The 14,852-nt window shown below is 37.7% G+C and overlaps 2 protein-coding genes across 2 annotated transcripts; one reads left to right on the plus strand and one right to left on the minus strand.

The window, feature by feature from the left end:
* Nucleotides 1-753: 753 nt before the first annotated feature.
* Nucleotides 754-4,032, plus strand: LOC103036461 (interleukin-17B). Its single transcript, XM_015608187.3, has 3 exons — nucleotides 754-1,131; nucleotides 1,223-1,527; nucleotides 3,172-4,032. The coding sequence occupies exons 1-3, from the start codon at nucleotides 1,111-1,113 to the stop codon at nucleotides 3,422-3,424; spliced, it is 579 nt and encodes a 192-aa protein (XP_015463673.2). The 5' UTR covers nucleotides 754-1,110; the 3' UTR covers nucleotides 3,425-4,032.
* Nucleotides 4,033-6,692: 2,660 nt separating this feature from the next.
* On the minus strand, nucleotides 6,693-11,638 carry arsia (arylsulfatase family, member Ia). The gene is made up of 2 exons (XM_007228025.4): nucleotides 11,140-11,638; nucleotides 6,693-9,240 (listed from the first exon to the last, which is right to left on the minus strand). The coding sequence occupies exons 1-2, from the start codon at nucleotides 11,439-11,441 to the stop codon at nucleotides 7,842-7,844; spliced, it is 1,701 nt and encodes a 566-aa protein (XP_007228087.1). The 5' UTR covers nucleotides 11,442-11,638; the 3' UTR covers nucleotides 6,693-7,841.
* Between the last annotated feature and the right edge of the window lie 3,214 nt (nucleotides 11,639-14,852).

Below are 14,852 nucleotides of genomic sequence, written 5' to 3' on the forward strand. Positions count from 1 at the left end.
TCAAATGCAACCCCAATTCCAAATAAATTTGAAAACAAATGTAACTTTAAATAAATAAAATGAATTATCTAAATTAGATTACATTTAGAACTTGAGTGCAGAAAAACAGCTCAAAAAGTCAGAAAAGGGCAACGAAATGCTGAAAAAGTTAATGGAAATATTTAAAAAACAGCTGCATTATGAGAAATTTACAATTAACTCATGATTGAATAAGAAAATTATTGTAAAGAGGTTCTCAGAAGCAAATATGGGCAGAGGTTCACCAGTCTGTGAAAAACTTTGTATAAAAATTAAATACATTCAGAATCATGTTCCTTAACATAAAAGTAAAGATTTGGATTTACACCCATCTGTGGTACGTAATATCATTAAACGATTCAGAGAATCTGGAGAAATATCTGCACGCAAGGGACAAGCCCAACTGTCAGTATTGGATACTGGTGATATTCGGGCCCTCAGACAGTGCTGCATTAAAAACAGGCATAATTCTGTACTGGAAGTCACTGCATGGCATCAAAAACACTTCCATCATGCAAAGAAGAAGCCATACAGTCAACATTATCCAGAAACACAGCTGCTTTCTTAGTGCTAGCTCATTTAAAACAATAAACAAATGGAAAAACTGAGGCAAAATAGAAAACTATTCTGTGGTTAGATTGATGAAAATTCAACTTTAAATGAGATTCCCAATCCTATACTTCATACCGTTCAATGATTTTGGTTAAACTGTCCCTTTATAGTATAGTATATCAGTACAGTTTTTATCTAATGCATTATATAATTCAAATTCAGGAATTGAGGTAAATTACAGTTATAAAACTACCATCAGCACATAATAATCAATGCAGTATATGTGTAAGTATAATCATACAGCACAAGGTTATTTCAAAGGTTCATGCTGGAAGACTCTTTAGTTCTATTTTTTGTGTAAGGTGATAGTGGATGCAGTGTTCCTCTGGCCACACCTCAAGCTACCCAGCACAGGTGTGTCTCTGCCTCTGACAAAACCTGGTATGTGATGTGGTGGAAACTGATTCATAAGTTCCTTGCCTAAAAAAAGGCATTCAATACATGGTTGAGCCCTGCTGTTAAAAACATCCTGACTGGACCATGTGCAAATTCTGGAATGAGGTGAGTAGCTCAAGTGCTCTGATGTTTTCTATCATTTTTAACTAAACAGAAGAAAGGCTTGAATCATACACTCTCTGGTTGTCTCTGACAGTTGGTAATGCTCCTGATGGTGGTGAATGTTTTGGCATGGACATCAGCTAATAAAGGGAGGAAGCGCAAACAGGAAAGCCACCAGGACCCTCACTTCCAGAAGAATGGCTCCTCTTTAAAAATGCCTCTGGACCCAATCTTGAATATCGAGGCTACACCAGGGTCAGGAGACATAGACTTTGATAAAACTATAGAGGACATGGTGTCCCAGGTAAAGAGCAACCCGGCTTTGTCCAAAAGTAAATGTGTGGTGGACCGGCAGCTTTGGATGTCCAACAGTCGGAGCCTCTCCCCATGGTCCTACAGGTGAGCTAATCTTCTCCTGCTTTATCTACTGACACTTACTCACTTTTTGAGAGTTTGATCTATGGTTTTATGTATACCAATTCATTAAAATAGTAATATATAGCAGACAAATAAATGTAGAATAGAAATATCTAAAATATAAAACACATCAGGTGTGTATGTAACATTTTTAAGACAAATGAACGCTACTAATTTAAGCACCCTATAATGATATAATGATATCTTGTAATTTTCCTTATACAACTTTTTATATTGATTGTTAAACCCTTTAATGTTTAGGTTTTTTTGTCTTTTTTAAGAAACAATTTGCCAATCAAAAATTTATTTGAGCTTTAAAAATATTTGGCTATTTAAAAATAAAGGTGCTGCAACAGAGTTATTTGAGTGTTGCCCCAAAATAACAATTTTGGATTCCATAAAGAACCTTTTTTATTAAAGAGATCAGGAACTTTTATGGCATAAAAGAAGTTACTGTAACGATTCCTAGAAAGTTCTTCATATCCAAAGCTCTTTTACAAAAATGTCTTCATATGGAAAAAAATATATTATTTTATGCCATAGGTCATTATTAGTTGGACAAATAAGTTAGTTTTAGTGGAGGAGTTAATTTTATTAGCCATATAATTTTGCTAGCCTTTTCAGTGTTGCAATCAGAGAAGAAAATCTCAAAAAGAACACTTTGTAGCACATTTTTTTTGAGCAGTATAGCGATTAAGTAAATGCATTAACATTAAAATTTTGCTTTCATTCTTGCATTAAGATGAACATTTTGCTTCCATTATTGTATCAGGAAGAAAGTTACAGTGTATAATATACAGTATGCTACTTTTTAAAAATAATTTGAATATTTTAGTTTGGTTTTCTTAGAGAAAACAGTGGAAAACAAAAACCTCCCTCTGTGTTATAGACTGTTAACTACTATTGTTGTAGTCAAGACCGCTAGAGCTGAGTCTGAGTGAAGACCAAGACATTAGCATTTTAGTTAGCTTAATTCTAAGATTAGCTAACTTATCGCTAAGGTTAGCTAGCTTATCGCTAAGGTTGGCTAGCTCATCGCTAAGGTTAGCTAGCTTATCGCTAAGGTTGGCTAGCTCATCGCTAACTTTAGTTCTTTCTCCATTAATTTTATTTAGCTCGTTGCTACGGTTAGCTAGCCCGCTGCATACCTTAGTTATCTAGCTAGTTTGCACTTATTTCTCCTTGTGCTTTCTTTCTTAATGTCTGGAAAAAAATAATTATGGTCTCAGAGGTCACAATGATTCACATAAACAAGAGCACATTTAACTTAACTTCGGACTGTTCAAAATTAAATGTGCTTATTGATTGGATACTGAACAAAGCAGGAGTAGGTTGTTTTTTTTTGCTGTTAGCCAATCTGTGTGCAGATTTTAGACACACAGAAAAAGGACGGATTAGGTATGTTTGAATGAACTGTTGATGGTCAGGAATGATAGAAAAAAGGTTCAGTTTCTAATGAACTTCACCTCAGACAGAGCACTCGGACTTAAACAGTCTCATCCACAGTCTCATAGTCCTCACCCCGAGACCCAGACAAAACCGTTTCTGCTCGTTTTTTGGTCTGGAGACTCGAGTACTACAACACTATTAACTGCATTTGGTAACAGCTGCTTTTCTTTTGTGCAGAATCAACCATGATGAGAAGCGCAGGCCCGTGGACATCCCGGAGGCTAAGTGCTCGTGTTCAGGCTGCATCAACCCGTTCACCATGCAGGAGGACCTCTCCATGAGCAGCGCGCTGATCTACACCCAGCTCCCGGTCCGCAGGCTGCTGTGTGACCCGCCGTCCGGCCGCAAGGCCCGCCGTAAGAAATGTGTCCGCCGGTACCGGACCGTGGTGGAGAGCATCGCTGTGGGCTGCACCTGTATAGTGGGCTGATCAGAATCACAGAGAGGAACACAATGAACTTTCTGCATACATAAAAAATGTATAATAATGTATGTACGCTTTGGTATTTGGTTGTGCATGTTTTTATAATTACTGCTTATGTTCACTTTGTTAAAATAAACCTTTTTAAAAATCCAAATCTAATCCTTCATGATTATTGGAGAAGGCTAATGTATGGAAGTAAAACAGTGTCACCAGATTTTGAATTTTAAAAGCACTTGAATTTTTAGCACTGAATTATTTTACATTGAATTATTGCATGTGATTTTTTTGCCTCTGAATTAAACACTTTAATTTTTCAGTATATCATTTTCACTTATTTTATTTTAATGTAAAAAAATTCAAAAGCAAAAATTCAAGTTTTAAAAATTCAATTAAAATAAATTCAGGTTGCTCAAATTCGACTGCTAAAATACAACGCTCAAAATTCGCTGTAAACATCCGGGACACACAGGATGAGCAATCGATTCAGTCTTCAATCGAGCCAACAACCAGCCAATCATATCACGCTCCGAAGATCACGTGACAGGTAGAGCCTCACGGCCAGTAGTACAGCAGAGCCGCTCAACGCGGCTCACGGCCCCCTCCGCTGCTGCTCTCGAGAAGGTGAGTGTAAAACAGCTGAAAACAGGGCATTTACCTCACCACTGTGGCCATGTAATATCACTTGAACGGTGTAGAAATCATCACTTTAACCATGGGTTTGCTCTGTGGTTTGTAAACATATTAAATTAAGATAGATATCCAGATATAACTTGTAAACTAACTAAATAAATAAATAAAGCTCCTCTGTTCATTTCAGAAAGAGCTTCAAGCACAAACACTAGATCAATTATTTATAAATACAGCCAGACTGTGTGGAAGATAATTACTACTGTAGAATCTGAGATAGTAACTTAGTTAGCTAAATTATAGCTACCTATCTTGCTAGTTAGCTGTGGGACTGTGCGATTATAGACAAGATACTACCTAGTTAGCGGTTTGTTTAGCAATACCTTATTTACACTTTGCTGCAAAGTATGTTGCTTAGTGTAATGGCCACTGTCTAAATAAATATATTGAGCTATATTACACTTACTGTACCCCTCTCAGGCCGGTCCTCATTAAATAAAGGAGATTTATTAGAATTGCTTTTTGTCTCTTTACTAACTAATTTAACAGAGATAATTTAAGATATGACCAGTATTTATTTTATGATATTGATTTTAATGTTTATATTTAATATATATTCTATACATTTGTTAACAATTCAATTCAGGCTTTAACTGAGGATATCAACAGTAAATAATAGTCCTAAAATGCTTGTGTAATTAAGATACAGCACGATTAGTCCTGTTTACTAGTGCATCTCAATAGTGAAAAATATATATTTGTGTTTAATATCGTTCAGTAAACGGTCACATTTAACTTTTTTATTTGAAGTTTAAACTACATATTCTAGTAAACTGGGTTAAGGTTAGGACAGTAGTTATGGTTTAATGAACATTTAGCCAGGTAAAAATGATTTGGAATATGTCACTTTACATGTAGTGTAATGTATAATTTCTGTTAAATTATGATATTCTCATTCTCAATAATAATTGCAAAAATGTTTTATATAAATAAAGTAAATACTGAATCCAAACAACACCAAGTTTAACACAGTCATACTTCTTGTCTTCATTTTCTTAAACAGTATATTTTCTCCCAGAAAAAGAAAGGATAATAAAAGGTAGGTAATGTTCTTAAAATGTTTAATTATATTCATGTATCAAATGCAGTCATTTTTCAAGTTTCTTTTGTATTCCACAGGTTTCCTTTCTCCAAACCTTTAAAGAACAAATAAAGAAATCCAATTTCATGCAGTCTGTGCTGTGTTTATTTGATTTATTTACATGTTCCATGTTCTGTTTTTCTTTAGTTGTTTACATGTGTTCTGTATTTTTTTTTTGTATGTTTTAGGCAGCCTCCCTATATTCTGGCACATCATATCATGTTCATCTTGTTTGTATAAATAATAAAAGCTGTTGCAAATAATGTGGTTCCTATTCATAATCCAAATAATTCTGCATAAAATCTTCAAGTGGTGACTTCAGAATATGGACAGATCTTTGTATTCTTTGACTTCGTGGTGAACTCTCCATAGCTGCAAGCTGAAACTTCTCCATCTTCTTTTCAACCTTAAATAAAAACATCAGATTCACTTTTAGCGACAGCATTTACAAAATGTGATAATTATTATTAACATAAAACATTTAATAAATATTACTAATAATACTCTCTCATGGGTTGCAATATTTGATTCTCATTTAGGTCCATAAAAATGAACTCATATTAAAAAAATATTAAAATATATAATATATGAAAATAGTCAATAATGTGTATATTATATAATTAGAAATAACATTTTAAACATATTTACCACATATGAAATTGGTCAATGAATAAATCCTAAAATATTTAAAATAAATTTTAAAATAAATTTTAGCCAACTGCATCTTTAGTGTATCTAAACCTTTCCCAAATAGCAAACGTATTTTTCCATCTTGTTCTATCTTTCATTGAAACAGCATTGATCTGGCATCAGAATTGTTTTTTTTTTTTTTTTGTGCACATCGATTTTACATTGATTTAACATCATGGCTTTATATTAAACTTTACAAACTCTTTTAATAAGTACTTTCAGCAACAGCTGGAATTCATTTAGCAGTCTGTTTCCAGATCCTGCCTATTCATTTGTGATTGTCATGATTTGTGATATCTCCTTTAACCGATGCCTGTTAGGCAATGCTAAATACAGGTAGTTCCAAAATTTTACTCCAAACCCTATAGCTTTTATGCAGTGTTTTTAACATTTTCACTATTTGGCAGAATGTGCCATGTCTTCTTTATACTTGTGTTAAAATAGAGTAATAGATTTTTTCCAAAAACTACCTGGAACTAAATCTTTTTACACTGACTTCTGGTAACAGTTAAGAAGGTTTGTTTTTGTACTTATGTCAAACTTATGTCAAACAAAAAGAAAAACATATATACGGAAACACTAAGGAGCATGATTGGTTGAAAACACTTACTTATTTAAAAGTATACGTTTAAGTAAAATGAGCATTGTTGTTTTATTCTATAAACTACAGACAACTTGTCCTCCCAAATTTCAAATAAAAATAATATAATTTAGAGCATTTATTCACAGAAAATGAGAAATGGCTGAAATAATAAAAAAAGAAGCAGAGCTTTCAGACCTCAAATAATAAAGAAATCCAGTTCATATTCATAAAGTTTTAAGAGTTCAGAAATCAATATTTGGTGAAATAACCCTGTTTTTTTAATCACAGTTTTCATGCATGTTGGCATGTTCTCCTCCACCAGTCTTACACACTGCTTATGGATAACTTTATGCCCCTCCTGGTGCAGAAATTCAAGCAGTTCAGCTTGGTTTGACGGCTTGTGAGCATCCATCTTCCTCTTGATTATATTCCAGAGGTTTTCAATTTGGTAAAATCAAAGAAACTGATCGTTTTTAAGTGATCTTTTTTTTTCCAGATCTGTGCATGTTTTTTCTGCTTCAAGACTGGTTAACAAGCCGATTAGAGCCCTAGCATTCAAAGCAGAGTTAGAAACCTGTGACGTATACACACTGTACACGGTAGGGTCCACTAGAGGGCAGTGTGCTTACGGCAATAACGGTTAGACCCATTCATCCAACAATCAGAAAGGATTCTTTTACTTTATTCATCACATACAGTATATCTCCAGTACAGCTCTTACTGTCAAATCACAAAACAATGTGTCAATACTGTGTGGTGAGTGGTTGATCATAACAATACAAAAACAATTAAAAATGCATAATTAAGAAAGTTACTGAAATCAACCAGGGTTTCCATCTTAAAGAGCAATCATTGCTGTCATCTTCACTTTTCCTGTTTTTCAGGTATTTTAAATAATATAACATTAAGTTCACCATTTTGAAATACATGTTTTTCACATGACAGTGACAAAATTCTGCATGCCAGTCATTATTTTGAATTTGATACAGAAACAGAGATGCCCGTCTCCATATAAAATATTGTGAAAATTATCATGATTTGTATCATTTTTAAGCAGATAACAACAAAAAATACTTGCATTATTATCCTTGTTCATTATTATTATTATTCAGTCCCAAATTCTTCAGTCCATTCATAGGCTGTAGTTAAAAACAGAAGTAAAATCATACAAAGAGCAAATTACAATCACTAAAATAGAAAAAAAAAAACTGAGAGGTAGAATATGCATTACCATGCAGTCAAGTACACAACTGAATTTGTCCACAGGACATTGTTAATTCAAAATTTCTCTTTGTCTCTGTGAGAATTAAAGAATATGATCCCACAAAAGAGTCAAAAACGTTAATACAAAAGAAAGTAAAGTCCATATAAGCACTATGAACTCATATTCTATTGGACATCATCCTCGTGTTCAGTTTTCTAAAAAACGACCTTGTTTTGCTCATCTTCTTTTTGGCCTTTTTGTCTTTGTTCTTTCTGTGAAAAATCTTGTTCCAGCAGTCTTTCTCCTCATCCCCGGCCCAAGGACCCCAGGCCCCACCGTGCAGGCTGGGATCTGCCCTGGGGTCCTCAGGTGGGTAGCGCACGGGCACAGCTGTGCGGTTATAGAAGGCCAACCTTGCCAGCAGCTGCTTTACCACGTCCGGCCTCTGCTCGGCCAGGTCGTACCGCTCGTATGGATCTCCACTGATGTTGAAGAGCCAAACTGACTTGCGTGGCTCTGCGTGGCGCTCAAGTTCCCACCAGCCCCCGGGGAAGTTTCCCAGCATCTGTGGCGGGGTCCAGTCCCCATAACCTGGCTCTCCAGTCAGCAGTTTCCAGTCCCCCATTCTTACTGCTGCTTGCACGGCTGTGTTCCAAATGCCATGACCAGCTCGGACGGAGCCGTGGCGTGCCTGGACGTAAAGTGGGTCGATATTGTGCAAGATCTCGAGACGTGGAGACTCTTTGCCCTCACTGAGAGTCTCCCACATGTTGTACCCATCCAGGCCCTCCGTCCAAGACATGTTACCCCCTGCCAGGCTCATCAGTGTCGGGTACCAGTCGGTGATGTGGACCAGGGCCTTACTGACCTTCCTCCGCTGCCTGAGGAGTGGACTGTGGACAAACCCAACTCCTCTGACACCTCCTTCCCAGTATGTTCCCTTCCTGCCTCTTAAAGGCCAGTTGCTCCCACCAAAGAGAGGCTGGCCCCCATTATCTGTGGAGAAAATGATCACACTGTTGCGATAATAGCCATACTTCCTAAGTGCGTATGTCACATTCCGCACCGCCTCATCTACAGCCGATACCATTCCAGCATACTTGCGGCGCATGACGTTCCCCATGCCACGGTAGGGGTAGATGTACTCCTTGGGACACTGCAGTGGCGTGTGTACGGCCTGGAAGGACAGGAAAAGAAAGATAGGCCTCTCTGATGGGTCGTGCGAGGCGAGGATCTTCCGGACCCTACGAGTGTACAGGTGTGTGGAATATTTACCCCCATGCCCCCATGCCACCGATTCCCCTTCGTGGAGGTCATACCCACACATTCCTGGACCATCACAAGAGTCGTAAGTGTAGTAGTCTACACCTCCTGTCAGAGAGCCAAAGTAGGTGTCAAAGCCTCTTCGTGTAGGAAGGCAGTCTCTCTTGTAGAAACCCAGGTGCCACTTCCCGACCATGTGGGTGGAGTAGCCGGCTTCTTGGAGGCGCTGCGGTAGGGTGACCATTTCAAAGGGCAGGCAGTTGGGCTGACGTGGACGGATGATGGAATGCTGGAGACCAGTGTGAATCTGATACCTGAGGGGAAAAAGAGGACCTTTTATCATAAATGAATGAATTACCATAATGTAGATTAATGTGATTAAAAGAATAAAGACAATAGTGGTTAGATTTCAGACTGCTTGGCAGGATTATTGCTGCTTTGGTTCTCTAAACTATATTGTAACAAATCACATCCCCAGAGAACAGATGCAATCTTTTACTTGATGCTTGAGATAAACTTTCAAAAATTCAATTTGACTGTGCTGTGTAGCACACTTTAGTGAATCAATACTGATTATAGCAATATCCTTCTATACAGGCTAGGAACCGTTATTTGTGTCACAACATTTGATCCTATACCTGACAGGCTAAAACATGACATCTCACAAGGTTCTGTTTTAGGATGTCTTCTATTTGTCGAATACATGCTACCACTATAGGTATTATTTTTCACAAACATGGCATCATCAGATTCCAATACTAATAAAGAAGACACATTTGTATACACCATATTACACACTTCATCTTAAAAAGACTGAAGATTGGGTGAAAGACAAAAGGCAGGATGGGATATAGCATTGCCCTTGCCAAAAGGTTTAAAATTGAAGGCTCTACTTTAAGTTTGAATTGCTGCATTGCATTGAATAACCTTCCATTGACTGGGACTCAAACACAGTCTCAGTCTGTAGCTGATGAAGACCTAAGGGAAAAATGGATATACAATAACCTGTTTTAGCCAAAAAATAATGCTAGCAATACAAGTCCAATTCAATTTCTCTGTAATGCAGTTTAAACTAGTAGCAGATATCAGCTATGAAATATTACCGAAATATCAGTAATGATATCAGAGATCTAGACAACTATTTTTTACCTCCTAGGACATGGTGTGGACATCACAGGTTGTGTTGTCTAGACCACAAAACTAAATTTTTTGCTTTACAAAGGTCTGGTGTCCTCTTATGAGGCCATTATACTGTCACCTAGTGGTGGGCGAAAAATTTAATACAATACAGTTTACATTTTGTTTACAAATGTAACTGAACAGTAAATACAGTAAATGAGCAATTGTTGTTTCTACTTTTGCACTCAGGCAAAAAATGCTGCTTTTGTTCAGGCACAAAATAAACGTTTTGCACATCATTACTAATTGCGACTTCATTGTGTTCTTTCAAAATATAAAAATATATATAAACTATACAACTAAAGTCATATGTGGATATAATTGTTCTCAGAAAGTACATAATGTAAAAAGATGATTATTTTAGTCATTATTAATAAGTAACACTAATCAGATGCCAGAAAACACACCAAGTGTGACTGAAATTTACTTCCCATCTGGAGTTTTATTGACCATTATAGTAAAGAGCCTGATGGTTGGTTAAACAGGCCAGGATTTTTGTCAATTGTCTGCCTGACATTAAACCACTAAATCCTGAGGATTTATATTTATCAAGCATTACATAAAAAGCTTTCATGTTTGATAAGGAACGTTACTGAAAAGCATAATTGTAATTGTAATAGAAAATATTTAAGTAAATCTGCTAATGTCAAAATATAATAAATAAAATCATACAATTGTCTCCTTGCTGAACTTCATTTTAAAATCAACATTTTATTGAATACAAATAAACAGTTCATGTCCTCCAAACCGTTAGTTTAGTTATGTTTGTCTAGTTTTTATGTCTATTTTCAAACATGCAGAATTTGAGTTGTTGATTCCTTTTACTGATCTGGAATGATTACGTGGAGTAGAGAGAAAACAGGCAGCTTTTCCCAGTGTTCTGTAGGAGATTTCAAAGCCCTCAAATTTCAGAATGTAAATAAGTTACTTTACTGCAGACAAAAAAGTTGTTTAGGGTTTTGTATTACCTACACCTGTAGCCTATATATGGAACAAGGCATTTTAAGGGGTTAATGAGATCAGTGTCAGTGTACCTGCCGGTGAGCAGCTGGCTGCGGGACGGGGTGCAGATGGGCTGCACGTAGTAGTTCTCCAGCTTCACCCCCTCCGCCGCCAGTTTATCCAGTGTGGGAGTGCGGATCGCCGGGTTGTGGTAGCCGATGTCGTTGAAGCCCAGGTCGTCCGTCAGGATGAAGATGATGTGGGGGGCTCGGTGTCCGGGCAGGGCGGCCGCGGGCTCGTTCTCCACCTGGTTGGGGCTCGTCCAGTCCCAGGACAGGTAGCCCACACTGAGCAGGCTCATCACCGACAGGCTAGTGACCGGAGACAGAGCCATGCTGCTGCTTCTTCACTCCACAGCCTACAGAGCACTGGTGAGAGCGAGCAGACAGGAGGGATGTGCTATTTCCATGTCGAGGGTCTGCACTGGCTGAGTGCTGAGGAAAAAAAAGCTACATCCGAGCCCTCCTTAGCTCCCCTAGCTTCCCCCACCTCTGCACGCTCCGCTTGCTTTCGAGGATTATCACAGGTTTCCTGAAAAGCTCTGGTCTTTAACCCCACCCTGTTAGACTCCCAGAACCAGGTGGGTCACATGCATAAGATATAACACTATAGAAAGACAAGCTCAAAAAACAGCATTGATTTTAGATTTGTTCAGCTGGTTGACTTCTTTAGATTTTAATCAGCATCTATCATGTTTTGTTTGAGATAATTTAAGGATTTAGCTGCTTTATAAGCAAGAACAGCCTGACCAAGCTAGACAACCATTATGACCAAGCCTGAGCATGCAGTTTGACCAGCATTATGGGCATGACAAAGCTGGTCAACCAACATAAACACACTTGTTGACCAGCTTGAACAAGTTGGTTGACCAAGTTGGTTGACCAGCATGATTTCTTGTCCTTATGCATAACCAATCTGGTTGACCAAGATGATCAAACAGGTCCATCAGTATGACCAGTATGACCAACATTACTAACATGATAAGCCAGAGCAAGCTGATTGACCAAAAGAAGCAGCAAAACCAAAATGGTTGACCAACAGAATAATGCCCCCCATGGCCAAATTGGATGACTTGCATTACCAATATAAGCAAACTCGTTGTCCAGCATGAGCGGCTATACCAAGCTGGTTGACAAACATTATTTGCAGGACCAAGCTGGTTGACCAAGATGATCAAGCTATTCCACCAGTATGACCAGCATGACCAACATTAGTAACATGATAAGAAAAAGCAAGCTGATTGACAAGAAGGAGCAGCAAAACCAATGCAGTCGATCACCATTAACAAACTGGTTCACCAACATGGTCACCATGGCCAAATTGGATGACCTGCATTACCAGTATGAGCAAGCTGGTTGTCCAGCATGATTGGCTGGACCAAGCTGGTTAATGTGCAAGAGCGGCACAACCAGGCTGGTTAACCGGCATAATTTGCAGGACCAAGCTTGTTAACCAGCATGATTCGCTGGTCCATATGCATGACCAATCTCGTTGACCAAGATGATCAAACTGGTCAACCAGTATGACCAGGATAAAAAAAAAAATGGTTTACCATGGCCACCATTGTCAAATTGGATGACCTGCTTTACCACTATAAAAAGCTGGTTGACCAGCATGTTTTTCAGGATCAAGCTGCTTGACCAACATAACGAACAGGATAAGCAAGACCAAGCAGATTTAGCAGCAATATCAGCAAGACAATGGCCAAGTTGGTTGACCATCATGAACAGCAAGACAAAATCAAATGCAATGTACACTTTGCAGACCAAAAGCTGATTACAACCAGTTACCAGCATAGAGCATGTTTTCATATGGATGACCAGCTTTATAACCACATTGACCATCAAAGACCAGCTTAGATCATATAAAAGACCATCAAACCCAGCAAAACGAGGTCTTACGCTGGGTTTTCAGTAGGGATGTCTTTCATATAAACTCAATGAACTTCTGAAATGTGTGTACATTGCCTGTGCCATATATATTTTGGCTGCACACTCACTCCCTTGCTGTATATAATTTGATCATCATAAACAAATTATTCTCCAACTCTCAGCATTTTCTGTAAACATGGCTAATATATAAAACCTGTAGCCTCTCCACTGGGTCTCTGGAGTCTCTGCAATGGCTTCAAATCGAAAACAGAGCTCAGACCCCAAAGTTGCCTAACCCATCACAACATGCTCTTCAGGACTGTGCAAACAGAAACAGGAGGCCCCATCCTAAAAGCTTACGTTTTTTGGGCCTTTGGGGGCATTTTGCGGGAGCTGGGGTACTCACCGGGCTTCAACGGGGTCCGTGTTCTGGTGCACAAGAGTCCTCTTTATTGGGCTGTGACTGTTTGTGTTGTATGTGAGTAGAAACCGAATGGCTGAGATCAGGTAGTAAGTCGTATAGCGTCGTCCCACAGAGCCCACACAGGATTCACAGATAACATCTCTGCTGGAGAGGAACATAAAGGAGCACTGTAATGTGTGGCTACCACAGTTTAGCTTTAGAAGCCTGTAGACTCATTTGATAAAGGTTTAAAGAACAGGTATTAAAACACAAAGAAGAGGAGAACTGTGTGGAAGGTCTTTAATTATGTACTGTCTTTATAGAATCATATTATATACTGTACACTGTTAAAGCAAAGAACTTAGTGCAGGCACATTACTTTCAGCATGGTACAAATTATGTGAATATACTCCCATCAGATGTTTTTTTCTGTATTTCTGCTCTGGAGGCAAGATAATAATGGTTTGTTTTAAGGAGGGCGTGGTGACATTAGATAAGAACTTGTATATGGCCATCTGTAAGCCAAATTACAGACATGCTGGAACCTTTCAGGGTTATAAAACTAAAAAAAACAACCAAAAAACAAATTACCATCACAATCATTAACACCCTTTGTGCTTTCCCTCTGAGAGCATACATATGGCACAGTGGATTGAAGAATGCTAAATGCCTGCACAACTTCAAAAATGGAACATCCCATCCTTCTGGCACTCACAATCAGACCTCGCTGCAACTCTTGATAGCTTGTACCACCTTGCCACAAGTACCCTCGACAATGTTTAACCACACTCACAAGAAAACACCTCATAGTCTATAAGCATTTCATGATCAATTTACAATTTACTGCTATCCCGTGACTTTGGCATGTTTGTGTAATTGCGTATGCTTTAAACTCGGGAAGAGATGTGTTAATCTATTGATGTAATTTTACTCTATATTACTATATCTTTTGACCCTTTTAACTTTTTCATTTTTGTATCTGCATCATTTATATATGTAATGTTGAAAAATGTACTTCAAAATGTAATTATTACTCATGCTGTAATAAATTGAACTGTAACCTTTAAAAACCGTAAACATATAATGTATTCCTGAAATAGCAGGGGTAGTCATCATAAAGGATGAACATTATCTGTACTCTTAGCTCTTTTCTACATAACAATATATATCACATACAGTACCAGTCAAAAGTTTAAACACACGTTCTCATTTAATTTTTCTTTATTTTTATTATTTTCTACATTTTATGAATAGATGAATAGTGAAGACATCACAACTATGAAAGCATACGCAATTATGGAGTACACAAAAAAGTGTTAAACAATCCAAAATATGTTTTATACTTTAGGTTCTTAAAAGTAGCTTAGGTCCTTTTTTGCTTTAATGCCAGCTTTGCCCACTCTTGGCTGATTCTCTAAGTTGTCTTCATGAATTAAAGGTTTTAAATTAGTTTTACATATAATAAGAACTT

This window comes from Astyanax mexicanus, chromosome 2 (genome assembly GCF_023375975.1).
Source record: "Astyanax mexicanus isolate ESR-SI-001 chromosome 2, AstMex3_surface, whole genome shotgun sequence".
Taxonomy (NCBI): domain Eukaryota; kingdom Metazoa; phylum Chordata; class Actinopteri; order Characiformes; family Acestrorhamphidae; genus Astyanax; species Astyanax mexicanus.